This window comes from Mauremys mutica, unplaced genomic scaffold, assembly GCF_020497125.1.
Source record: "Mauremys mutica isolate MM-2020 ecotype Southern unplaced genomic scaffold, ASM2049712v1 001353F_np12_obj, whole genome shotgun sequence".
In the NCBI taxonomy this organism is placed as follows: domain Eukaryota; kingdom Metazoa; phylum Chordata; order Testudines; family Geoemydidae; genus Mauremys; species Mauremys mutica.
This window is the reverse complement of record NW_025423171.1, coordinates 34,085-57,785: the sequence shown is the minus strand read 5'-3', so window position 1 is coordinate 57,785 and position 23,701 is coordinate 34,085. Positions and strand designations below refer to the sequence as shown.

General features: G+C 48.0%; 1 protein-coding gene across 1 annotated transcript in view; it reads left to right on the top strand.

Moving 5' to 3' along the window:
• The window catches only part of LOC123358046 (teneurin-3-like), a 49,586-nt gene that overhangs the window by 3,818 nt on the left and 22,067 nt on the right, over window positions 1-23,701 (top strand). Inside the window, exon 2 of the mRNA XM_045000840.1 lies at window positions 10,864-11,078. Within this exon, the coding sequence (XP_044856775.1) occupies window positions 10,864-11,078 (215 nt within the window). The remainder of the gene's footprint in view (window positions 1-10,863; window positions 11,079-23,701) is intronic.

Genomic DNA, 23,701 nt, shown 5'->3' with positions numbered 1-23,701 from the left:
GCATGTGGATCCTGTTGGATCTTTGGACATGAGTAAGAGCCACAAGCTGTTTTCCTTCAGTCTATCCCTGGCCTAAAGCATGTGGCAGATTTTTCAATACCATGTTTGTGCTCTGTATATTATTTTTGTCATCACAACATTTCAGATGTGTTGCTGTGTACCAGAACCTATGTACATCATTAATTAATATATGGAGCTATACCTATCTCATAGAGCTGGAAGGGACCTTGAGAGGTCATCAAGTCCAGCTCCCTGCCTTCACACCAGGACCAAGTTTGCCCCAGATCCCTAATTTGCCCCCTCAAGGTTTGAATTCATAACCCTGGGTTTAGCAGGCCAATGCTCAAACCACTGAGCTATCCCTCCTCCCTAAAGCTAGCACCTCCTTTTCCTCGCCTACATCCTTGGAAAGTGTGGTGTTGTGTTACACAGTGTACCAGACTGCTGACTCAGTGTCAGAGTTTGTTTGTTAAAACACACATTTACAGTGCAATATACACACAGTGCACCACTCACAACATACTTTTACACTTATTAAAGAGTCAGTATAATGAGGCTTCCCTTCTGTCAGTCTTTTAAGGTTAGTATATCAGGAACCTAGAGATAGCTCAGTGCTTTGAGCAGTGGCCTATGAAACCCAGGGTTGTGAGTTCAATCCCTGAAGGGGCCCTTTAAGGAAGTGGGGTAAACATCTGCCTGTGGATAGGACCTGCTTTGACCCAGAGGGTTGGGCTAGATGAACTCCTGAGGGCCCTTCTAACCCTGATATTCTAAGCCAGAAATTTGGCTATCACTTTCTCAAGTGTTTAGGCAAGAGTCTAGGCACCTTTAGAGCCTTAGGGTATGTCCACACTACCCACTGGATCAGCAGGTGGGGATCAATTTATTGTGTTTTATCTAGTTGTGATAAATTGATCCCTGAATGCTGTGCCATCAACTCCAGAAGTCCACCGGGGCAAGAGGCAGAAGTGGAGTCAACAGGGGAGCCCTAGCCATCAATCCTGTGCTGTGAGGACGGGAGGTAAGTCGATCTTAGAGACATGAGTTTCAGCTATGCTATTCTATTCTTGTAGCTGAAGTTGTGTCTCTTAGATTGATTCCCCCCCCCCGAACATGTAGACCAGGCTGTAGGAGGTCCCACAAACTGGAGGTGCTGACAAAGCACATAGCTCCCTCTAGAGTTCCTTAGGACCATGGTTTTCACACTTTTTAGTAAGGCAACTCACCGACTGCATTTCATCTATTTTGGCAAACCACCAAGGGTCTAAATCTGTGAGCAGCCCCCAAATCCTAGGCCAGTATCCTTTTCTTTCACCTTCTCTGCTTAATCCTTCTCCTCACTGTGCCAAGGGGATGCACTGACCCCCATAGCAGCACCCTCAGCCTTGGCATCACAATCCTAATCCTGGCCCAGTGCAGAAGCAGAAGAGGGGTTGGAGAGCAAGCCTATCCCACGCTCACCCCACAGCGGTGGCTTCTGCCATAGGGCCAAGCCTGGCTCCCCACTCCATTTGCACTTGGAACCCATGATCACTGCACTGCTCAGGTTTGTTCCAGCCACCCCTCATTCTGACCTGAGTGGCACTGTGACCCCATGCCCAGGTTGCAACGCTCATAGCAAGGAGCTGGGCCCAGTCCTGTGGGACAGGAACTGCCACTGAAGAGTGAATGTGGTATGGGGTTGGCTCTCCAACACTCCTTCCCCTTAGGGATTCCCTCTACACCGGGCCTACCACTCATGTAGAACTTTTCTGCAACCTGGTTGCTTGGGACCCACTGTTTGGGATCCTCGGCCTTAGGAGGCTTGTTGGTGTCTTAGGAAGTCTGAGTTCAATTCCTTCAGGCTGCTGTGTATGTATGTATGTGTCTAATGGGTGCTCTGGAGTAAAGTAAATAAGTCACTGGTGAAGTTTATCAACATCTGAGGATTGTAGAGTCTGGTGTGCCGTCATAAGGTTCCTATTTCAACACTTTTAATTCCCGTTTTAAATTTCATAGAATCATAGAATCTCAGGGTTGGAAGGGACCTCAGGAGGTCATCTAGTCCAACCCCCTGCTTGAAGCAGGACCAAACCCAACTAGATCATCCCAGCCAGGGCTTTGTCAAGCCTGACCTTAAAGACCTCTAAGGAAGGAGATTCCACCACCTCCCTAGGTGTAACGCATTCCAGTTCCTCACCACCCTACTAGTGAAAAAGTTTTTCCTAATGGCCAACCTTAACCTCCCCCTCTGCAACTTGAGACCATTACTCCTTGTTCTGTCATCTTCTACCACTGAGAACAGTCTAGATCCATCCTCCTTGGAACCCCATTTCAGGTAGTTGAAAGCAGCTATCAAATCCCCCCTCATTCTTCTCTTCTGCAGGCTAAACAATCACAGTTCCCTCAGCCTCTCCTCATAAGTCATGTGCTCCAGCCCCCTAATCATTTTTGTTGCCCTCCGCTGGACTCTCTCCAATTTATCCACATCCTTCTTGTAGTGTGGGCCCAAAACTGGACACAGTACTCCAAATGAGGCCTCACCAGTGCTGAGTAGAGGGGAATGATCACATCCCTTGATCTGCTTGAAATGCCCCTACTTATACAACTCAAAATGCCATTAGCCTTCTTGGCAACAAGGGCACACTGCTGACTCATATTCAGCTTTTCGTCCACCGTAACCCCTAGGTCCTTTTCCGCAGAACTGCTGCCCAGCCATTCGGTCCCTAGTCTGTAGCAGTGCATGGGATTCTGCCGTCCCAAGTGCAGGACTCTGCACTTGTCCTTGTTGAACCTCATCATATTTCTTTTGGCCCAATCCTCTAATTTGTCTAGGTCCCTCTGTATCCTATCCCTACCCTCCAGCGTATCAACCACTCCTCCCAGTTTAGTGTCATCTGCAAACTTGCTGAGGGTACAGTCCACACCATCCTCCAGATCGTTAATGAAGATATTGAACAAAACCGGCCCCAGCACCGACCCTTGGGGCACTCCACTTGATACCGGCTGCCAACTAGACATGGAACCATTGATCACTACCCGTTGAGCCCGACCATCTAGCCAGTTTTCTATCCACCTTACCGTCCATTCATCCAGCCCATACTTCTTTAACTTGCTGGCAAGAATACTGTGGGAGACTGTATCAAAAGCTTTGCTAAAGTCCAGAAATAGCACATCCACTGCTTTCCCCTCATCCACAGAGCCGGTTATCTCATCATAGAAGGCAATTAGATTAGTCAGTCATGACTTGCCCTTGGTGAATCCATGCTGACTGTTCCTGATCACTTTCCCCTCCTTTAAGTGGTTCAAAATTGATTCCTTGGGGACCTGCTCCATGATTTTTCCAGGGACTGAGGTGAGACTGACTGGCCTGTAGTTCCCTGGATCTTCTTTCTTCCCTTTTTTAAAGATGGGCACTACATTAGCTTTTTTCCAGTCATCCGGGACCTCCCCCGATCACCATGATTTTTCAAAGATAATGGCCAATGGCTCTGCAATCTCATCGGCCAACTCCTTTAGCACCCTCGGATGCTGCGCATCCGGCCCCATGGACTTGTGCTCGTCCAGCTTTTCTAAATAGTCCCGAACTACTTCTTTCTCCACAGAGAGCTGGTCACCTCCTCCCCTTACCGTGATGCAGAGTGCAGCTGTCTGGAAGCTGACCTTGTCTGTGAAGACAGAGGCAAAAAAAGCATTGAGTACACTAGCTTTCTCCACATCCTCTGTCACTAGGTTCCCTCCCTCATTCAGCAAGGGGCCCACACTTTCCTTGACTTTCTTCTTGTTTCTAACATACCTGAAGAAACCCTTCTTGTTACTCCTAACATCTCCGGCTAGCGTGCAACTCCAAGTGTGATTTGGCCTTTCTGATTTCACTCCTGCATGCCTGAGCAATACTTTTATACTCCTCCCTGGTTATTTGTCCAATGTTCCACTTCTTATAAGCTGTTTTTTTGTGTTTAAGATGAGCAAGGATTTCACTGTTAAGCCAAGCTGGTCGCCTGCCATATTTACTTTTCTTCCTACACATCGGGATGGTTTGTTCCTGCAACCTTAATAAGGATTCTTTAAAATACAGCCAGCTTTCCTCGACTCCTTTCCCCGTCATGTTATTCTCCCAGGGGACCTTGCCCATCAGTTCCCTGAGGGAGTCGAAGTCTGCTTTTCTGAAGTCCAGAGTCTCTGTTCTACTGCTCTCCTTTCTTCCTTGTGTCAGGATCCTGAACTCGACCATCTCATGGTCACTGCCTCCCAGGTTCCCATCCACTATTGCTTCCTCTATTATTTCTTCCCTGTTTGTGAGCAGCAGGTCAAGAAGAGCTTTTCCCCTAGTTGGTTCCTCTAGCATTTGCACCAGGAAATTGTCCCCTACACTTTCCAGAAACTTCCTGGATTGTCTGTGCACCGCTGTATTGCTCTCCCAGCAGATATCGGGGTGATTAAAGTCACCCATGAGAACCAGGGCCTGTGATCTAGCAACTTCTGTTAGTTGCTGGAAGAAAGCCTCGTCCACCTCATCCCCCTGGTCCGGTGGTCTGTAGCAGACTCCCACCACGACATTACCCTTGTTGTTCATACTTCTAAATTTAATCCAGAGACTCTCAGGTTTTTCTGCAGTTTCATACTGGAGCTCTGAGCAGTCATACTGCTCTCTTACATACAACGCAACTCCCCCACCTTTTCTGCCGTGCCTATCCTTCCTGAACAGTTTATATCCATCCATGACAGTACTCCAATCATGTGAGTTATCCCACCAAGTCTCTGTTATTCCAATTACATCATAATTCCTTGACTGTGCCAGAACTTCTAGTTCTCCCTGCTTGTTCCCCAGGCTTCTTGCATTTGTGTATAGGCATGTAAGATAACTCACTGATCGTCCTGGTGTCCCAGTATGGGGCAGGAGCCCTCCCCTCTTGCACTCACCTACTTGTGCTTTCTCCTGATATCCCACTTCCCCACTTACCTCAGGGCTTTGGTCTCCTTCCCCCGGTGAACCTAGTTCAAAGCCCTCCTCACTAGGTTAGCCAGCTTGCTTGCAAAGATGCTCTTCCCTCTCTTCGTGAGGTGGAGCCCATCTCTGCCTAGCAATCCTTCTTCTTGGAAGACCATCCCATGGTCAAAGAATCCAAACCCTTCTCTCCGACACCATCTGCGTAGCCATTCGTTGATTTCCACGATTCGACGGTCTCTACCATGGCCTTTTCCTGCCAGAGGGAGGATAGACGAGAACACCACTTGCACCTCAAACTCCTTTTTCCTTCTTCCCAGAGCCACGTAGTCTGCAGTGATACACTCAAGGTCATTCTTGGCAGTATCATTGGTGCCCACGTGGAGAAGCAGGAAGGGGTAGCCATCCGAGGGCTTAATGAGTCTCGGCAGTCTCTCCGTCACATGATGAATCCTAGCCCCTGGCAAGCAGCACACCTCTCGGTTTTCCCGGTCAGGGCGGCTGATAGATGACTCAGTCCCCCTGAGGAGAGAGTCCCCGACCACCACCACCCTCCTCCTCCGCCTCTTGGGAGTGGTGGTCGTGGAACCCCCATCCCTAGGATGGTGCATCTCATGCCTTCCAATCAGTGGAGTCTCCTTCTGCTCTGTTCCCTCAGATGTATCCTCCACTCCGCTCTCTGCACTAGTACCGGCAGAGAGGACATGAAAACGGTTGCTCACCTGCGTCTGTGTTTCTGGTACATGGATGTTTCTGGTACTCTTTCCTCTTGTGGAAGTCACATGCCACCAATTATCCTCGCTGGCCTTCTGTCCCCGCTGCGTAGCCTGCTCTGAATCTTCAGAACATTGTGCCCGCTGAAGCTGATCCTGACGTCTATCCAGGAAATCCTCATTTTCTTTTATGGAACACAGGGTTGATATCCGTTTCTCCAGACCTTGAACCTTCTCTTCCAATATGGAGATCAGCTTGCACTTTGTACAGACAAAGTCGCTTCTATCCTGTGGAAGGAAGACAAACATGGCGCATCCTGTGCAGGTCACAACAGCGGATCGCTCAGCATCCATAGTCTCTTCCATCTAAGAGCTTCCTTACTTGTGGCAGAAGCTACTCGGAGAAACCTGCGAGAGGGGAGCCTAAGTAGGCTCTCTCCAGGCAAACTCCTTCTGTTTACCTCTCTGCTGTTCGCTGCTCAGCTGATTCACAGCTGACTGCCTTTTTATAACAGTCAGGCCCAGCTGGAACAAAGCACTCCCAAATCAAACTGGTCAAACAAGCAATCAAACAATCAAGCACACAGTCAAACTGCATATTTACCTGTATAGTCAGTAATTTGGTCTTGTGCCAATAACTCAGCTAGATCAATCAACTCAGTTTTAATCATCTCAGGGATCCTATTCTTAAATCGTGAGTTCCCCCCTGGCACGAGGCTATCCACACCACTTAAACCCTTATTGTGAAGCTTAACAGGTGTGGATGATGCTGCATGGACTTTCTACACAGGGTAATTATCAGACAATGGAGAAAATCTTCTGAAGTTGATGCACTATATATTTTTTCAATATACCATAATGACAGTTTTAATTTATATTTTAAAACAAATGTTTAAATGATCTTTGTTATGATTTGTTCAGTGCGGTGGGACAGGTGCCCATCCCATTCAGGAAGGGATTAAAGTGCTCTGAGCACAATCAGTTCCATCCCGGCACACCTGTGAAGCTTGGTAAGCCTGGAGATGGACAGGTCCTCAAAAGGGAGGATCCCTGCTTACTGGAGGGTGGCACTCTGAAGGAGCAGGACTACAACTCAGAGCTCCCCAATCTCTGGAAAAAAGGGTTGCTGACCAGCTAAATGACTTGAGAGCCTTGGGTGCCTAGACCCTCTCAGAAAAAAGAGGGATGGATGCTTTTCTCTGCCTCCCCCCTTATCCCTCCCCCCGTCTTTGGCTTCCTGAAGTCTTAGGACTCAACTTATTGTGGGCTGTGGAAGTTTACTGACGTTTTGGGTTTGGATTACTTTAACTCCCCTCACAAGGGGGAAACACCGTGAACAGCACAGCTGAAGTGCTATACTCTGGACTCGTCTGTGCTCACCTTGTTAACCTATTTGGTTGGTAGATTATTCTCAAGCCTCCCCAGGAAAGGGGGTGATGGGGCTTGGGGGGACAGGGCTCCAAGTGGCCCCTCCCTGAATGTTTGTTTAAATCACTTGGTGGTGGCAGCAATACCGTCCAAGCACAAGGAAAGGAATTTGTGCCTTGGGGAAGTTTTTAACCTAAGATGGTGGAATATAAGCTTAGGGGGTCTTTCATGTGGGTCCCCACATCTGTACCTCAGAGTGGGGAGGGAACCCTGACAGGTGCCCCCCCCTCTCTCTATATATATAGCTATAGATAATATAGAGAACAAATAGCTTTTCCTGGGAGAAGTGTTCTTTCTGGATTTTTATTTATTTTGCGTTTTGTTTTGTTTTGAGGTGGGGAGGGAATGGGAGGAGACTGGAAGAGAAGAATTTCCAGGTATTTTCAGGTGTTTACATATTCTGAATTTCTCTCACTCTGAATTGTATAAAAGAACATGACATATATTTGAAATTTTTTGAAATGAGAAACATTAGAGTCTAATTTCCATCTGCGGAAGACAACTTCAACTATTTTAAAATGTTAAAAGGGAAGTGATGGGAACATCAAGAATCTTTCTGTGCCTAGTAAGAAACAATAGGAAATTTAGAGAAGCCCCATTGATGGGAAGGGAAGTGAGTGGAGTCCATAATGGTCGAGAGAGGGATTTGATTAGCGTGGAGTGAGAGGGATGTGGTTCGTGGGTGCAATTGATTCCCATTTTTGGTGGAGTATATGGAATGCGTGGAGTTATCTGCTAGGTGGAATTGGTTTGCTAAAACGTGGAAACTTCAGAAAGGGTGGGCAGGACATCTGATAAAGTGGGTCTGTAAAAAGCTTGCTAGCTCGTCTTCTATTTCAGTCTTCACAGGAGATGGTTGATATTCTATTGTGAAAGTGCTGATCAGTTCTGCAAATAAGTGCTTATTATTTAGTGATTACCAAACATCAGTGTGTGAATTTATAAGACTCAACATGCCAAAAGTTGGAGAAAGTGGTAAGAACCAAGCAGTTAAATATGCTGGAGTAGGGTGTGAGTGTTGTCAAAAATTGCTAAGTAGAAGGATAGAAAGGGTTCATACTTGGCCTCGCTAGTGTAGAAAGTAGGTATATCTGGATTCTTCAAGATCAGATGTTCCACAGTCTCTTCAAGTTGAAAAACTGAACATTAATTGGTTTTATGATCCTGCAGGTTAAACATTTTCAGTGCCATCACCACCACTGAAACATAGCTATGTAAGTCCTTGTTCTATACCTTTTGATAGTGCTTCAACATCTGCTTAATTCAGGAGCAATCTGTATTCATCTTTGACACCCACAAAATTCTTAATACCATGGCCAATCAGTTGCCATTTCTGCTTTTGCATCTGGTGTCAAAGGCCTCTTTGCTCTCTGTTGTCTCCCATGCTTCTGTATTCAGAGCTTCAGTGTCTACTGCTGAGATGTTGTGTGCCTCAGTATCATCGTCTTTGAACTTCTGAAGTCCAGTACTGGCTATTTTGACATCAACTGCTTTGGCTGAAAGTGTATGCACTTCAGCATCAGATCTCTCTGTGCTGTGTTTTATCAGTGCCAATCAGGTATATTGGTATTCAGTTTGTGGAGACTAGCAAGTCAGTCTATGACTTCTCACACCACTTGGTTATTTAGCCACAGGTCAAGTTCCTCCAGCATCAGCCCTGTCTCCACCACTCTTTTTCTGTTGGCTTTGTCAACCTCTACCTTCCTGGTTCCAACTGGTGGGAAACTTCCCCCATTTCTCCCTTCATGCCTTACCTATACTATGCCTTCACATGGTTAGTCTTGTGAGCCAGATCTCATCCTTTCCTCAGAAAAATCCACAGAAGGGAAGCCAGGAGAGAGGAAATCTCTGAGCAAGATTCCCCTCGTAGTTTTCCCTGCATAGATCCATGGAAGTGGCAAGAATTCCCTTTCCTCTCTTAGAATAGGCAAGATCCAAGAAGTACTGGAGGCCAGGACCATCTGTGAAGAGACCTCTTTTTATCATTCCACTGACCATTAGACCCACACTGTAGGGTTTCCTCACAGCTTTCAGAATTCTCTCTGCAGAGCATTCCCATGCTGTGGAGTGGCACACTGGAATTTTACGCAACTTTCTTTTCATCCTTCTGGCTCTGTTTTTACACTTGTTCAGAAGACTCTGCAGCATTGAGGGAGGGGGATAACGGTGCCATGATCGTGGTTGACATTTGTCTTTTAAATCCTTCCTTTGTTGAACTAGTACTACAAATAGTGATATGCCGAAGGGCCCTAGGGGTTGGGACTGTATTGTGCTGGGCACTGTACGGACACAGAAGAGAATGTGTTCTTATTTGTGTAATTTGCATTTTTTAAACTATTTAAAACATAAAAGTCATAAAACGTTTGTTTGGTGTCTTTACTAGCGTTTAGCTTTCCTCACTTTATTTTTATATTTCATGTACACGATTTTTATGTTTGTGAAAAGTGCTTTATTAAGTGTGCGGTAAGTAGAGAGCCACATTTGTATACGGTTGGTGCTACAAGAACACAATAGATCAGAACATAAGAACAGCCGTACCGGGTCAGACCAAAGGTCCATCTAGCCCAGTATCCTGTCTGCCGACAGTGGCCAATGCCAGGTGCCCCAGAGGGAATGAACAGAACAGGCAATGAGCAAGTGATCTTTCTTCTGCCATCCCTCTCCACCCTCTGACAAACAGAGGCTAGGGACACCATTCCTTACCCGTCCTGGCTAACAGCTATTAATGGACTTAACCTCCATGAATTTATCCAGTTCTCTTTTAAACGCTGTTATAGTCCTATATATAGAGAGAAACAAAAAGCTAGGAGCCAGGAACTACTAAACTCTCATCCTAGTTCTAACAGTAGCATTTCTGTGACTTTGAGCAAGTCATTCAACCTCTCTGCCTCATGTTAAACATCACTCTATAATTGTCTACTTCTCAAGGTGCTTTGAAGATTAGTTAGTGGGACAACTCCAGTTAACGTCAGTGGGAGTTGAAGGCACTCAGCATCCTGCATGATTTGGTGCATGTTTTGGAAAGTGCCCTAAAGCAGAAAATAGGGTGGCGGTGGGGTGGGGTGGGACTATTTGAACCAAATTTCCAGGTTAAAACACATCCATAGTTTAGTGTAATATGGGTCAAGACATGAAACTGTCTCTGGAAAGGACTGAACAGTATCCCTGTTCTGAACTCTGTGGGGGTTGAATCTGATTTTTTTTGTCTGTTCCATCCATAATTTAAACAGGGAAGGGTCTGTTTGTTTGTATTCGTTCAACTGAATTGACTTTGTAAAATCCTTTAGAGAATGTTAGTGGTGTGTAAATGAACGCTCTGTTTAATTTAGTGACAATTGCACTTCCCAGTTCTGCTGATTGGTTTTGTTGTTCACATGAGTGTCACTTTGAAAAGCTGTATAATCCATTTCCCCTTAATTTACACTTTATAGTGTGACTGTATGCTTATTAGGACTGATAAATGCCATAGTTAATCCTCCTTACGAAATAACAAGACCTTGCAAGATAATTACGCTCATAATAATCAAGACTTGAGGGATGATCCTAAAACAGTTTCTTTAATAGACATACCTCAGGTAAATCGTTGCATTCTGACTTGGAAGGTATTTGTGTGAGATCTTTGTTTTGTTAGATCCACTTGAGTGAATTCCTCAGGATCTTTAATATCCTCAGAAAGATTCTCAAGTAACATTTCATCTGAGAGGAGTCTAAATATTTGACAGCTTATTTAAAAGAAGACTGAGAGCAAAACGTGGGTATTAATGTTTGATCTCGTAATTTTTTTTTACCTTTTAGTAAAATTAGGGGGATTTGCACAAGAAAACAACACTATAGATTCTGGAGAACTCGATATAGGCCAAAGAGCAATACAAGAGGTTCCTCCGGGGATCTTCTGGAGATCACAGCTCTTCATTGATCAGCCACAGTTTCTAAGATTCAATATCTCCCTTCAGAAAGATGCATTGATTGGCGTATATGGCCAAAAGAGCTTACCCCCATCACATACCCAGGTAAGGGCTGCTTTCATTAAAAGCAAGGTATAATATTGAAAACTGCCAGTTTGCGTCTTTTTAAGAGCTGTATTTCTTAGGATTGCAGTCTTTCCTTTTTCCTATTGTTTTATTTTTACTTTCCATTTTATATATTGATCTTACACTATGTGAAAAATATATCGTCATTCTAATATAAGGTCAGTTTTAAAAGATATTCTGGGATTTAAAATCTGCAGTGTGGGGAAAGCTTTTGCTTTATGATCAAATCTGATCATTGTTTTCAGTGATGATGCCTATCATAACTGCATTAAATGTCTCTTTATCTTCCAACACGGTGGTCCATGGACATACTTTTAACTTTTGAATAAACTAGTGTATCATGCTATAGTCATGCATTTGTTTGCTTTCCTGGGTTTGTCTACCAAAAAGCAAAGCTGGCAAAGTTACAAGCAAGTTGAAAAAAATCCTTTTTGATAACAGTTCAGTTTGTTCTACTAGTGAGTGTCATGCTATGTACGGTTTGCTATTTGATTAAAAAAATATATTGAAATATGTGTATATGGGATACAGTGAACTAAGACTGCAAGAATCAATTATTATTAGATATTTTCCTGTTTTAAGATTTCTCCAGACTATCCCAGAATACAGTTCTGCTTCACTGTATTCAGAGTTCACCCTGATTAAAATCTTATTTAACCCCCCAAATGTGAATTTCTTCTATTTCAACCCAATTTCAGTCCAAGTTCTGCTTTCTCGTACGTAGCTCACAAAGGAGAGGTCCATCAAATGACTATTAGCCAAAATGGTCAGGGATGCAACCCCAAGCTCTCGGTGTCCCTGCGTCTCTGACTACCAGATGCTGGGACTGGACAACAGAGGATGGATCACTTGACAATTGTCCCATTCTGTTCATTCCCTTTGAAGCATCTGGCATTGGCCACTGTTGGAAGACAGAATACTGGGCTAGATGGACCATTCTAGTATGGCCATTCTTATGTCCTTATGCTCTACCAAAGAGGACCTTTTTTCCAGTTTCTTGAAAATTAGCTATTACCGAGTTAAGAGAGCACTGCAACTTCTTGCAATTCTAATGCTGGGTGAGAAATTCGGCATCTGTCATGTCCAGACCTCTGGACAAAGCAGATTAATGGACTTGCATAGAAGATCAGCTATTAGGCTTGTATTTGGTTTCAATAAAAAAATCTAACTTCAAAATTCCATTCATTTTTTTGGTTTTGGTTTTATTTTAAAACAAAGAAATCTGTCAAATCTATAACTCTGATTTTTCAAAGAAAGCTACCCCAATTACATTATTCTGAACTGTTTACCAGGTATGTGGGATAGCTGTAGCCATGTTAGTCCCAGGATATTAAAGCAATAAGGTGGGTGAGATAATATCTTCTTTTGGACCACCAGACCCAAAGAAGAGCTCTGAGTGGCTCAAAAACTTGTCTCTCTCACCAATAGAAGCAGGTCCAAGAAAAGATATTACTTCACGCACCTTGTCTCTCTATTTACCAGGTACTAATTGACATTCCCCTGTTGTTTGGTAATATGTTGAAATACCCTGTTGAAATGAAACGGGAGAGAGTTAAGGTTTCTGGAGGGCATTCATTGTGAATTTCTTTATTTGTGCAATTAAAGTCACCATCTGACATTACAGTAACTTCTTTAATTTCCTTGGTTTTTTAAAAAGGTGAAAAATTAAAGAGAAGGTATTTAATGAAAAATACACCTAAGTTTCACACACAAACTCACTTCTAGATTGAGAGGAAGCACGAGAAATTCCATTATGCCCTCCAAGAGCCCGACTCGCTAGCACAAACATCAAAGAGAGCGAACCACTATTCAGTTCCTTTCCAGGGATATGAGCAGTTTTATACACAATCCTTGCCTAGTTCATTAGTGATTGCAGCAGTTAACAAAATCTCATATCAGAGTCAGCATCAACAAACACCTAAAGACAGAGAGCCCAAGAAATTAGACTTGTTCGGTCAGAAGAATTATTCAACATCAAACCTGCAAGTGAGAATCACCAATTACCAAGCCCTGTTGATGAAATCTGATTGTATTAGTTGGGATCCCACTACCAAATTTATACATGAGCTTTCACAAGATGACAGGGAAAAATTGAAATCCATCATCACTGAGGGTCATCTTGTATCATGTATGTCCCTCCAGGCAGCCGTTGATACTTCAGATACAGCCTGCAGATTGGTGGCAACCTCCGTTGCAAAGAGGAAATCTTCCTAACTCCACTCTTCAGGGATCCCTAAAAAAGTTCACATAACAAGTGAGGGTCACCCATTCAAAGGATTAACTTATTAATGCAAAAACAGAGGGGGCTTTACATTCTCTAAAGGACTTCTGTGAGACTGACATTCCTGGGGGAGGGAGGTGTCTACCCTCTGATATCTAAGCATAAGCACTTTAAGCCATAGTCACAAGAGAGGTAATCCTTTTACCCGCAGCATAGGCAGCCTGAACAATCTAGAAAGAGACAAACATTGCACAGAAGGCAGGCATCTGTTTCCACCTCTATTTCTGCTCATCAACCTCCATCCCCCATAAGGTGGGAGGGATAGCTCAGTGCTTTGAGCATTGGCCTGCTAAACCCAGGGTGGTGAGTTCAGTCCTTGATGGGGCCACTTAGGGACCTGGGGCAAAAATCAGTACTTGGTCCTGCTAGTGAAGGCAGGGGGCTGGACTCAATGACCTTTCAAGGTCCTTTCCAGTTCTAGGAGATAGGTATATCTCCTGTTGTTGTTTTTTATCAACATCAAAGCAGCAGATTTGACTGCTTGGTCAGGAGCAGAGTGCAAATCCCTTCAGATCTTCCAGTCCTACCCTCTCCATTTGAAAATCACTTATTTCATTTCTGTGGTTCTGGAGCACCATCACAATGGATTGTTGGGTCCTGGAGATATAGAGGTGGGCTATACCATCCAGTTCTGTATCCACCTTCTCTGTCCCTATTCAGGGACACCTCTCACAGAGGTTTCATGAAGAGGTGCCAGCCACTTCTTATCAGAGCAGTGGAAGAAGTTCCTCAATAGTACAGGGAACACAGTGGATTTTATTCTCATTACTTTCTGATTCCCAGAAAGAAAGGCGATTGGTGGCCCATTCTGCACTTTAATTCACAAGCTCAAGTTCAGGGTTGTGACTCTGGCTACTATAATTCCATCCCTACACTGGAGCAATTGGTACATAGCCCTTGACCTTCAGGACATGCATTTTCTTATTACGATTCACCCACCCCACAGAAGATAGCTGACATTTCAAGTGGGCAGTTGCCACTACAGTACCGCATGTTACCACTCAACCAGTTGACAGCACCCAGGATTTTCACAGGATGCCTAGCAGTAATAGCAGCTTACCTCAAAGAGCTAGGAATCCAAGTTTTCCCATACCTAGATGACTGGCTCATTCATCCAATAGCATGTAACAGCAGACCCTGCATCTGTTTGCCCTTTCAGGCCTGAAAGTAAATGAAGAGAAGTAATACTGACGCCCACAGGAAAAATAGAATCCATTGGAACCATTCTTGACTCCACAACAACAATGGCTTATCTTCCACCAGAGAGATTCCAAGCCATACTAAACCTACGAACCCACCTGCGAACTCAGCCCAGGACGTCAGTGAGAACTTGTCTCTGATATGTGGCCTCCTGCACCTTCTTAACTCGGCAGGGCAGACTCCACTTTCATTGCATGCAGGAATGGCTGAAGTCTGCTTATCAGCCAAACAAACATCAACTGAACATGCTAGTATACATTACACCACAAGTCCTGTCCTCATTCAATTGGCAGCTGGACCCACTGAAAATCTGCAAAGGAGAACCATTCTCTCTTCCGCTACCTACAAAGATGTTGATGACAGATGCCTCCACATTAGGATAGGGAGCCCATTTAGAGAACCTCCAGACACAAAATATATGGATTTCTCAGGAAGTAAGACTCCACATAAATGTCCTGGTGCTAAGAGACATTTGTTCAGCATGCTCAGTTTTTCAGTCCTAAAAGGAATAACATACAAATCATGACAAAATATTACAGCCATGTATTATCTTTGGGAATTTTGTATCTGTCATGAAATTATTCTAAGGGTGGTTCATTTGCTAGGGATGCACAGACCATGCTAGCACATCACCTCAGCAGACAATTTTCAAGTAACCATGAGTGGTCCATAAATGATGACGTAATTCAAGACATATTACTCAGGGAGAAGGAAGGTGGGGGAGTCGTCCCACCATAATAACATAATAACATAAGAACAGCCGTACTGGGTCAGACCAAAGGGCCATCTAGTCCAGTATCTGTCTACTGACAGTGGCCAATGCCAGGTGCCCCAGAGGGAGTGAACCGAACAGGCAATGATCAAGTGATCTCTCTCCTGCCATCCATCTCCATCCTCTGACAAACAGAGGCTAGGGACACCATTCCTTACCCATCCTGGCTAATAGCCATTCATGGACTTAACCACCATGAATTTATCCAGTTCTCTTTTAAACCCTGTTATAATCCTAGCCATTACAACCTCCTCAGGCAAGGAGTTCCACAAGTTGACTGTGCGCTGCGTGAAGAAGAACTTCCTTTTATTTGTTTTAAACCTGCTGCCTATTAATTTCATTTGGTGACCCCTATTTCTTGTATTATGGGAATAAGTAAATAACTTTTCCTTATCCACTTTCTCAACATCACTCATGATTTTATATACCTCTATCATATCCCCCCTTAGTCTCCTATTTTCCAAGCTGAAGAGTCCTAGCCTCTTTAATCTCTCCTCATATGGGACCCTCTCCAAACCCCTAATCATTTTAGTTGCCCTTTTCTTAATCTTTTCTAGTGCCAGTATATCTTTTTTGAGGTGAGGAGACCACATCTGTACACAGTATTCGAGATGTGGGTGTACCATGGATTTATATAAGGGCAATAATATATTCTCAGTCTTATTCTCTATCCCCTTTTTAATGATTCCTAACATCCTGTTTGCTTTTTTGACCGCCTCTGCACACTGCATGGACATCTTCAGAGAACTATCCACGATGACTTCAAGATCTTTTTCCTGACTCGTAGCTAAATTAGCCCCCATCATATTGTATGTATAGTTGGGGTTATTTTTTCCAATGTGCATTAGTTTACATTTATCCACATTAAATTTCATTTGCTATTTTGTTGCCCAATCACTTAGTTTTGTGAGATCTTTTTTAAGTTCTTCACAGTCTGCTTTGGTCTTACTAAACTGCTCAAGATAGTTATCATCTGCAAACTTTGCCAACTCACTGTTTACCCCTTTCTCCAGATCATTTAGGAATAAATTGAATAGGATTGGTCCTTGGACTGACCCTTGGGGAACACCACTAGTTACCCTTCTCCATTCTGAGAATTTACCATTAATTCCTACTTTGTTCCCTGTCTTTTAACCAGTTCTCAATCCATGAAAGGACCTTCTCTTTTATCCTATGACAGCTTAATTTATGTAACAGCCTTTGGTGAGGGACCATCCCTCTTTGCCACCAGAGATTACAGGAAGTGTGAAAACTTTTGTTCCAGAGGGAGTCAGAGTTGGGGATCCCTGTCCAGTGCATTCCTGATTCCATGGTCCTCAAGCTTGCTGTACACATACGTTCCCCGACCACCGGTCCATTAATCCACATGTTCTAAGAAAGTGCTCAGGCAGGGCTCAGCCAGAATGATCATGGTTGCTCCTATCTGATCAAGGCAGTTCTGGTACTTAGACTTAAATAATCTCTTTGATACGCTTACCTGTCCAACGAGACCTGATATTGCAGAGATGCAGTCCAGTGCTTGATCCCAACTCATGCTCCCAGCACCTCAAAGCATAGATGCTGTCTGACTGACTTCAACAGAAAGAACCTGCTCATCAGAAATACAAAATACCCTGATCCATGGTTGAAAAGCCTAATGGACACACACTGCTAAATGGAAGAGATTGACTATCTGTTCACAGCAGTACTTCTCACCATCCCAGTTCCAGACATACTGGACCATCTCCTGATTTTAAAGAACTTTGGACTATCTGTATGCTCATTGAGGGTTCATCTGTCTAGCAACCATCTCAGCTCTTTGCCCTCCAATACATTCTGATGCCCCCCAATGGCCAGATTCTTAAAAAGAGGAATGAAACTTTTCCTCTGTGGGGTCTAGATATTGTCCTCACAGCTTAATGTATCCAGCTCTTGAACCTTTAGGTAGCTGTAGCCTGTTTCAGCTTTCCATTAAAACAGCCTTGTTGGTAGCAATAGTATCAACCAGAATAGTTGGGGAGATGCAAGTCGTCTTGGCAGGGCCCCTGTATACAGTTTTTCATAAGGACAGGGTGTCATTGAGAGCGCACGTGTAGTGGGGTGGTTACCCGCTCCTGCCCTTTGGGCCTTAAAACAGCCCAAGAAAGGGCTGTGGCTGGGGCAAGAAGCCTGGGCTGATTGGGGGAAAGTAGGCCAATCAGGCCCAGCTGGCCCCTGTATAAAAAGGCTGTGAGCCAGGAGCCCAAACGGTCCCTCTCTGTTTGTAGAGGGATATGGGCCTGGCTGCGGGGAGCTAGACACAAGGTACCTGAGTGGAGCAGGCCTGGGGAAAGGCTGGGGAGCTCCAGCCTGGAAAGCCCCAGGCTGTGGCTTAACAGAAGGCAACAGGTACTGGAGGTTGCAAGGCAGCAGGTCCAAACCCAACCTTGCCAGTGCTGAGTGGCTGATACTTCAGTCTGCCCCAGGGCACAGAGGCTAGACAATGACTGGCAATAGCTGTATATTGAGGCGAGGTGGGAATAGTGGGTGGCGGTTCCCAGAGGAGGGGAGACCCTAAGACTGGGAGGGTTACTGCCAGGGGGCAGCACCCCAGACAACAGGGCACCAGGTCTGGGAGGACACAGGGGCCAGAGGACAGGCAGATCACCAGCCTGCAGAGGGCGCTCCGGAGCTGGAACGAGCTAATTCCCAGAAGTCACCAGCAGGAGGCACTGCAGGAGTGAGTCCGCTCCTCTACAGCATCCAAAATGTCTTTTTGTACAGACAGAATTAAGCTATTTAGAGTATACCCCATCTTATTCATAGCCTGTGGAGACAGTGTTAAAGGACAGATCATTTCAATGGTGAGACTCTTTTGGCTTGTAAACTTTGTTATGAATAAGCTAATGTAATCCCTCCCTATAAGAATCACATTTCATTCTATGAGGCCATAAGCAACCTCTGTTGCTGCCTTGAGAAATGTTCCCATTGTGTACATTTGTAGGGAAGCTATGTGGTCTTCAGTACATACGTTTACCTAGCACTACTCTATCATGCTAATTTTGGCAGGGCTGGGGGAGGGAACGTGGTGATTATGGAATAACTATATGGACAACACAGCTTGAAGAATCTCACTGCAGGATACACAACAGTGGAATAAATATCTGGGCATCACCAGTGCTAGAGTCCTAAAAAAAAAACCAAGTGCTGTAATACACTTCTGATACTTTGTACTGTCGCTCAGAAGCAATCATCAGTGACAGTACTGTAAGTATCAGAACAGCATTCAAGAGCATTCAACACTTGGACAATACACCTCGAAGAACCGTAGCTTCTGAGGGAAACGAACTGTTGCTTATGAGCCATAGTATCTAACAAATACTTCAGTATAACATAATTAGGAACGGTGGTGTTTCAGGTAGTATTTCTGTTTTTTTACTTTAGGCACCCACGTTTCAGAATGATGGCCTTCGTGTGTGTCATAGAGCAGCACTAAATGTTCTATTTCTGGGGAATTATAAATAAGTCCACCAGAAATAATTGACAGTAGATGTCCATTCCGATCCAATCAATGCTACTCTCAAAGTCTTTGTGACACTTTCTAAAAAATTCAGTTCTTCTTCGAGTGATTGCTCCTATCCATTCCATGTAGGTGTGCGCGCCGCGCGTGCACGGTTCTTCGGAACATTTTTAGCCTAGCAACTCCGGCGGGCCGGCTGGCGCCCCCTGGAGTGGCGCCGCCATGGCGGCGGATATATACCCCAGCCGGCCCGTCCGCTCCTCAGTTCCTTCTTTCCGCCCGTGACGGCTAGTAGGAACAGTGGAGTGATCTGCTTTCCTCCACAGCCTTAGCGTTCTCCGATCGTTAGTGTATATAGTTATCATAGTTGTTAAGTTTTGTTAATAGTTCTATAGTTAGTGTTACGATAGTCATTAGGGAATTAGAGGGGTTAGCCCTCTTCTTCCGCCCCGGTGCGGGCTTATGCCCGGACCGGCGGGTTTCAAGCCCTGCGCGGCTTGCCAGCGGTCTATGCCGGTGAGTGACCCGCACGACTCCTGCCTCCGCTGTCTTGGAGAGTCGCACCGGTCGGACAAGTGCCCCATTTGCGTCGCTTTCAGGCCTTGCACGAGGAAGGAGCGGGACTCACGGTTGAAACAACTCCTCATGGAGTCGGCCCTCCAACCTCCGGCACCAGCACCGGCGGCGCCAAAGACTGCCTCAGCTAGCAGCGCGCCGACCGCACCCAGCCGCCCCGGTGCCGATGATGCATCTCGGCACCCGGCACCGAAGACCCGGCACCGCTCCATCTCCCTGGGAAAGAAGCGCAAAGTGCCGAAGACGGTCTCGGACAAGCACAAGAGACCGTTAGCCCAGCCGCCTCCGACTGTAACGGTGCAGGCTGAGGCTGTGCACAAAACGTGCACCGTGCTGTCGACTCCGGCGCCGCAAGGCCCGTCGAGTCCGGCACCGCCCGGCTCCCCGGTACCTACCGAGGAGGAGCTGAGGCTGCCGTCCACGCCCGAGGCGTTCGCGACGGCAAGACATTTGATTGACCTTACCGCTGATGCAAGCGCTCAGCTGCCAGTACCACCAGTGCGGACTCTCAAATCTATTGGGAAGCCACTTATGATGCGCCCCCCGTTCCCGGGCCTCCGAGCTGATCGCAGCACCGCCGCCAGATCTCGGTCCCGATCTCGCTCACGGCACCGCTCTCCACCGCACCGGGCACGACGATCCACGTCGAGACGACGCTCCCCGTCTCCTCGCCGGTCGCAGTCCCGGTACCGCTCCCAGTCGCGGTACCGGTCGCACTCCCGGCGACGTTCCAAGTCCCGGTCGCCGAGTCGCCGGCACCGCACCAGGTCCGGCTCCAGGCACCGCGAGAGGCGTCGAGAGTCACGCAGTCGCTCCAGGCGCCGCCGCACGCGGTCCAGATCCGCATCCCGGCACCGTCGGTCGAGCTCCCGGCACCGTCGGTCGCGCTCCCGACGCCGCAGGTCGAGCTCCCGGGGCCGCCGGTCAAGCTCCCGGGGCCGAAGGTCGAGCTCCCGGCACCGCCGGTCGAGCTCCCAGCACCGCGCCACGCGCAGGTCCCGTTCGCCGGCTAGACCAAGTGACGACTGGCACCGTCCGTCGGCACCGCGGGGGCACTTTACTCCGGCACCGGACGTCCGCCCGGCCACCGCTTCGGCCCCCCCCTGGCCATCAAGAGAGCCCTCAGTCGCTTCCCCTGGGGGCAGCGCAATTGACTTCCAGGCGGGGTCCCTCCCACCAGAACATGGACCTCAACAATGGGGATTTTGGGTGCCTTGGGCCGAACATGAACAGGGGCCTCCCCTTCCGCCGCGACAGCCAGGCTCGGTGCGCTCGGTACCGGTAGCCACGGTCAGCAGGCCACCTCCGTCCCCCACTCCGCAGGCTGCCGCTCACGGCACGCACTTAGAGCATGAAACGCGGGCACCTATTCCCGCAGACACGGAGCAGGCACCGGAAGAAGTGCTACCGGGTCCTTCCTCATCCTCCTCCCCCGATGAGGCGGTGGCAGGGGCGTCACCGTCGGAGCCTCCGCCGATCGACCTCAAGGCTCACCAGGACCTTCTCAGAAGGGTAGCTAAGGCCATCAACCTACCCGTGGAAGAAGTCCAGGAGGTCGATGACCCCATCACGGACGTGGTGGGGGCGGAGGCCCCCGTGAGGGTAGCGCTCCCCTTCATCCGGACAATTCAAAAGAACAATGCCGCTATCTGGCAGTCGCCCTCTTCCGTCCCGCCTACAGCGCGCGGGGTTGAGAGGAAGTACTCGGTCCCTCCGAGGGGGTACGAATACCTTTACGTTCACCCGGCTCCGGACTCTCTAGTTGTCCAATCTGTCAATGACCGGGAGCGACACGGACAGCCCGCCGCTGCGCCAAAGGCAAAGGAGTCCAAGCGCATGGACTTGTTAGGCCGAAAAATTTACTCAGCGGGCGGCCTCCAACTCCGCATCGCCAACCAAATGGCCCTGCTCTCGAGATATACATTCAACATCTTGGGCTGCCTAGGGAAATTTGCAGAGCTCACCCCGCAGGATTCCCGCCGAGAATTCTCGGCACTGCTGGAGGAAGGAAAGCTGGCTTCCCGAACCTTAATTAAGGCAGCGGTAGACGCAGCGGACTCGGGGGCCAGGACCATAGCGTCAGGGGTAACCATGCGACACATTGCATGGCTTCAGTCCTCTACTCTGCCGCCGGAGGTCCAATACACGCTCCAGGACCTTCCTTTTGAGATGCAGGGTCTATTCTCAGAAAAGACTGATACCCGCATTCAGACCCTAAAGGACGGCAGAGTGGCGATCCGCACATTAGGAATGCACACGCTGGCCACCCAGAGGCGATCCTTCCGGCGTCAACCTTATCGCCCCTTTCAACACAACCGACCTCGCCCGCCTAACAATCGGCGCTCAGCCCCCTTCCGCCGCAGACCATCGGGCGGGCGGCGTAATCAAGCCCAGGGATCGTCCAAGGCCCCTCAAGACCCAAAGACGGCCTTTTGATGGGATGCCCGAGGGCCGCTCACCTCTCTCCAATCAGGATCCACCCCTTCTGTTTTCCGATCGCCTTTCCCGCTTCCTCCAGGCGTGGTCATCTATAACATCAGACAGTTGGGTCCTCAGCACTGTCCAATACGGCTACCGCCTACAGTTCATTTCGCCCCCTCCCTCCCACCCACCCTCCCTGTCCCTCTTCAGGGACCCCTCTCACGAGCAAGTCCTCTTACAGGAGGTCCAATCTCTGTTGAGCGTGGGTGCCATCGAGGAGGTGCCTCCCAGCAGGCGAGGCAGGGGATTCTATTCCAGATACTTCCTCATCCCCAAGGCGAAAGGAGGCCTTCGTCCCATCTTAGACCTCCGGGAGCTCAACAGATACCTGTGCAAGCTCAAGTTTCGAATGGTAACCTTGGGGTCCATTATCCCTTCCTTGGATCCTGGAGACTGGTTTGCTGCCCTCGACATGAGGGATGCCTACTTTCAGGTGGCAATCTACCCCCCCCACAGACGCTTCCTGCGCTTCATGGTCAACGGAGCTCATTACCAGTTCGCAGTGCTCCCCTTCGGCCTCTCCACCGCGCCGAGGGTATTCACCAAGTGCATGGCGGTCGTCGCCGCAGCCCTCCGCCGTCGTCGCATCCACGTCTACCCATATCTCGACGACTGGCTGATTCGGGGCCGCTCCCAAGAGCTGGTGGCGAATCAGGTGACCGAGATTCTACATCTGTTCCGGTCTCTCGGCCTGCTTGTCAACACCGAGAAGTCCCTCTTAGTTCCAGCGCAAAGAGTGGAGTTCATAGGAGCGGTCCTCGACTCCAATCTGGCCAGAGCGTGCCTCCCTCGCACTCGGCACGAGACGTTGGCCTCCCTCATTCGGGAACTGCAGGCCTTTCCGACGACAACGGTGCGTTCTTGCCTCCGCCTCCTGGGTCACATGGCAGCGTCCACATTTGTGACCGCACACGCCAGGCTGCGACTTCGCCCGTTCCAAATGTGGCTGGCGTCGGTGTACCGCCCTCATCCCGATCCCCTAGACATGGTGGTAACGGTGGCAAAGCCCGCTCTCCAGGCGCTCACCTGGTGGCTGGACCCGGAAACGGTCTGCGAGGGAGTGCCGTTCCGCCCGCCTCGCCCGTCCATCACCTTGACGACGGACGCCTCGGCGCTGGGCTGGGGGGCTCACGTAGGAGACCGACACACACAGGGTCTCTGGTCACCCCAGGAGCTCTCCCTCCATATCAACGTCCGGGAGCTGAGAGCGATCCGCTTAGCTTGTCTCGCCTTTCGGGCTCACCTGCAGAACCGCTGTGTAGCGGTCTACACGGACAACACCACAGCCATGTTTTATGTCAACAAGCAGGGCGGAGCGCGGTCCTCCCCACTTTGCAACGAGGCATTGCTCCTCTGGGATTTCTGCGTAACCCACTCGATTCGCCTCGAAGCGTTTTTTCTGCCAGGAGCGCAGAACACGTTGGCCGACCGCCTCAGCAGGTCCTTCGCCTCTCACGAGTGGTCCCTTCGCCCAGATGTGGCTTATTCCATCTTCCAGAGGTGGGGCTTTCCCCAGATAGACCTCTTTGCTTCCCGGTCCAACCGCAAATGCCACAGGTTCTGCTCCTTCCAAGGTCAAGCTCCAGGCTCCCTCTCAGATGTGTTTCTCCTGTCATGGACAGAGCCTCTTCTCTACGCGTTTCCTCCATTTCCGCTCGTCCACCGAGTGTTACTCAAGATCCGGAGAGACAGCGCCCGCATCATACTCGTCGCTCCGGCCTGGCCCAGGCAGCACTGGTATACCCTGCTGCTCGAGCTGTCGGTTCGGGAACCCATTCCCCTTCCGCTGTGGCCGGACCTCATAACCCAGGACC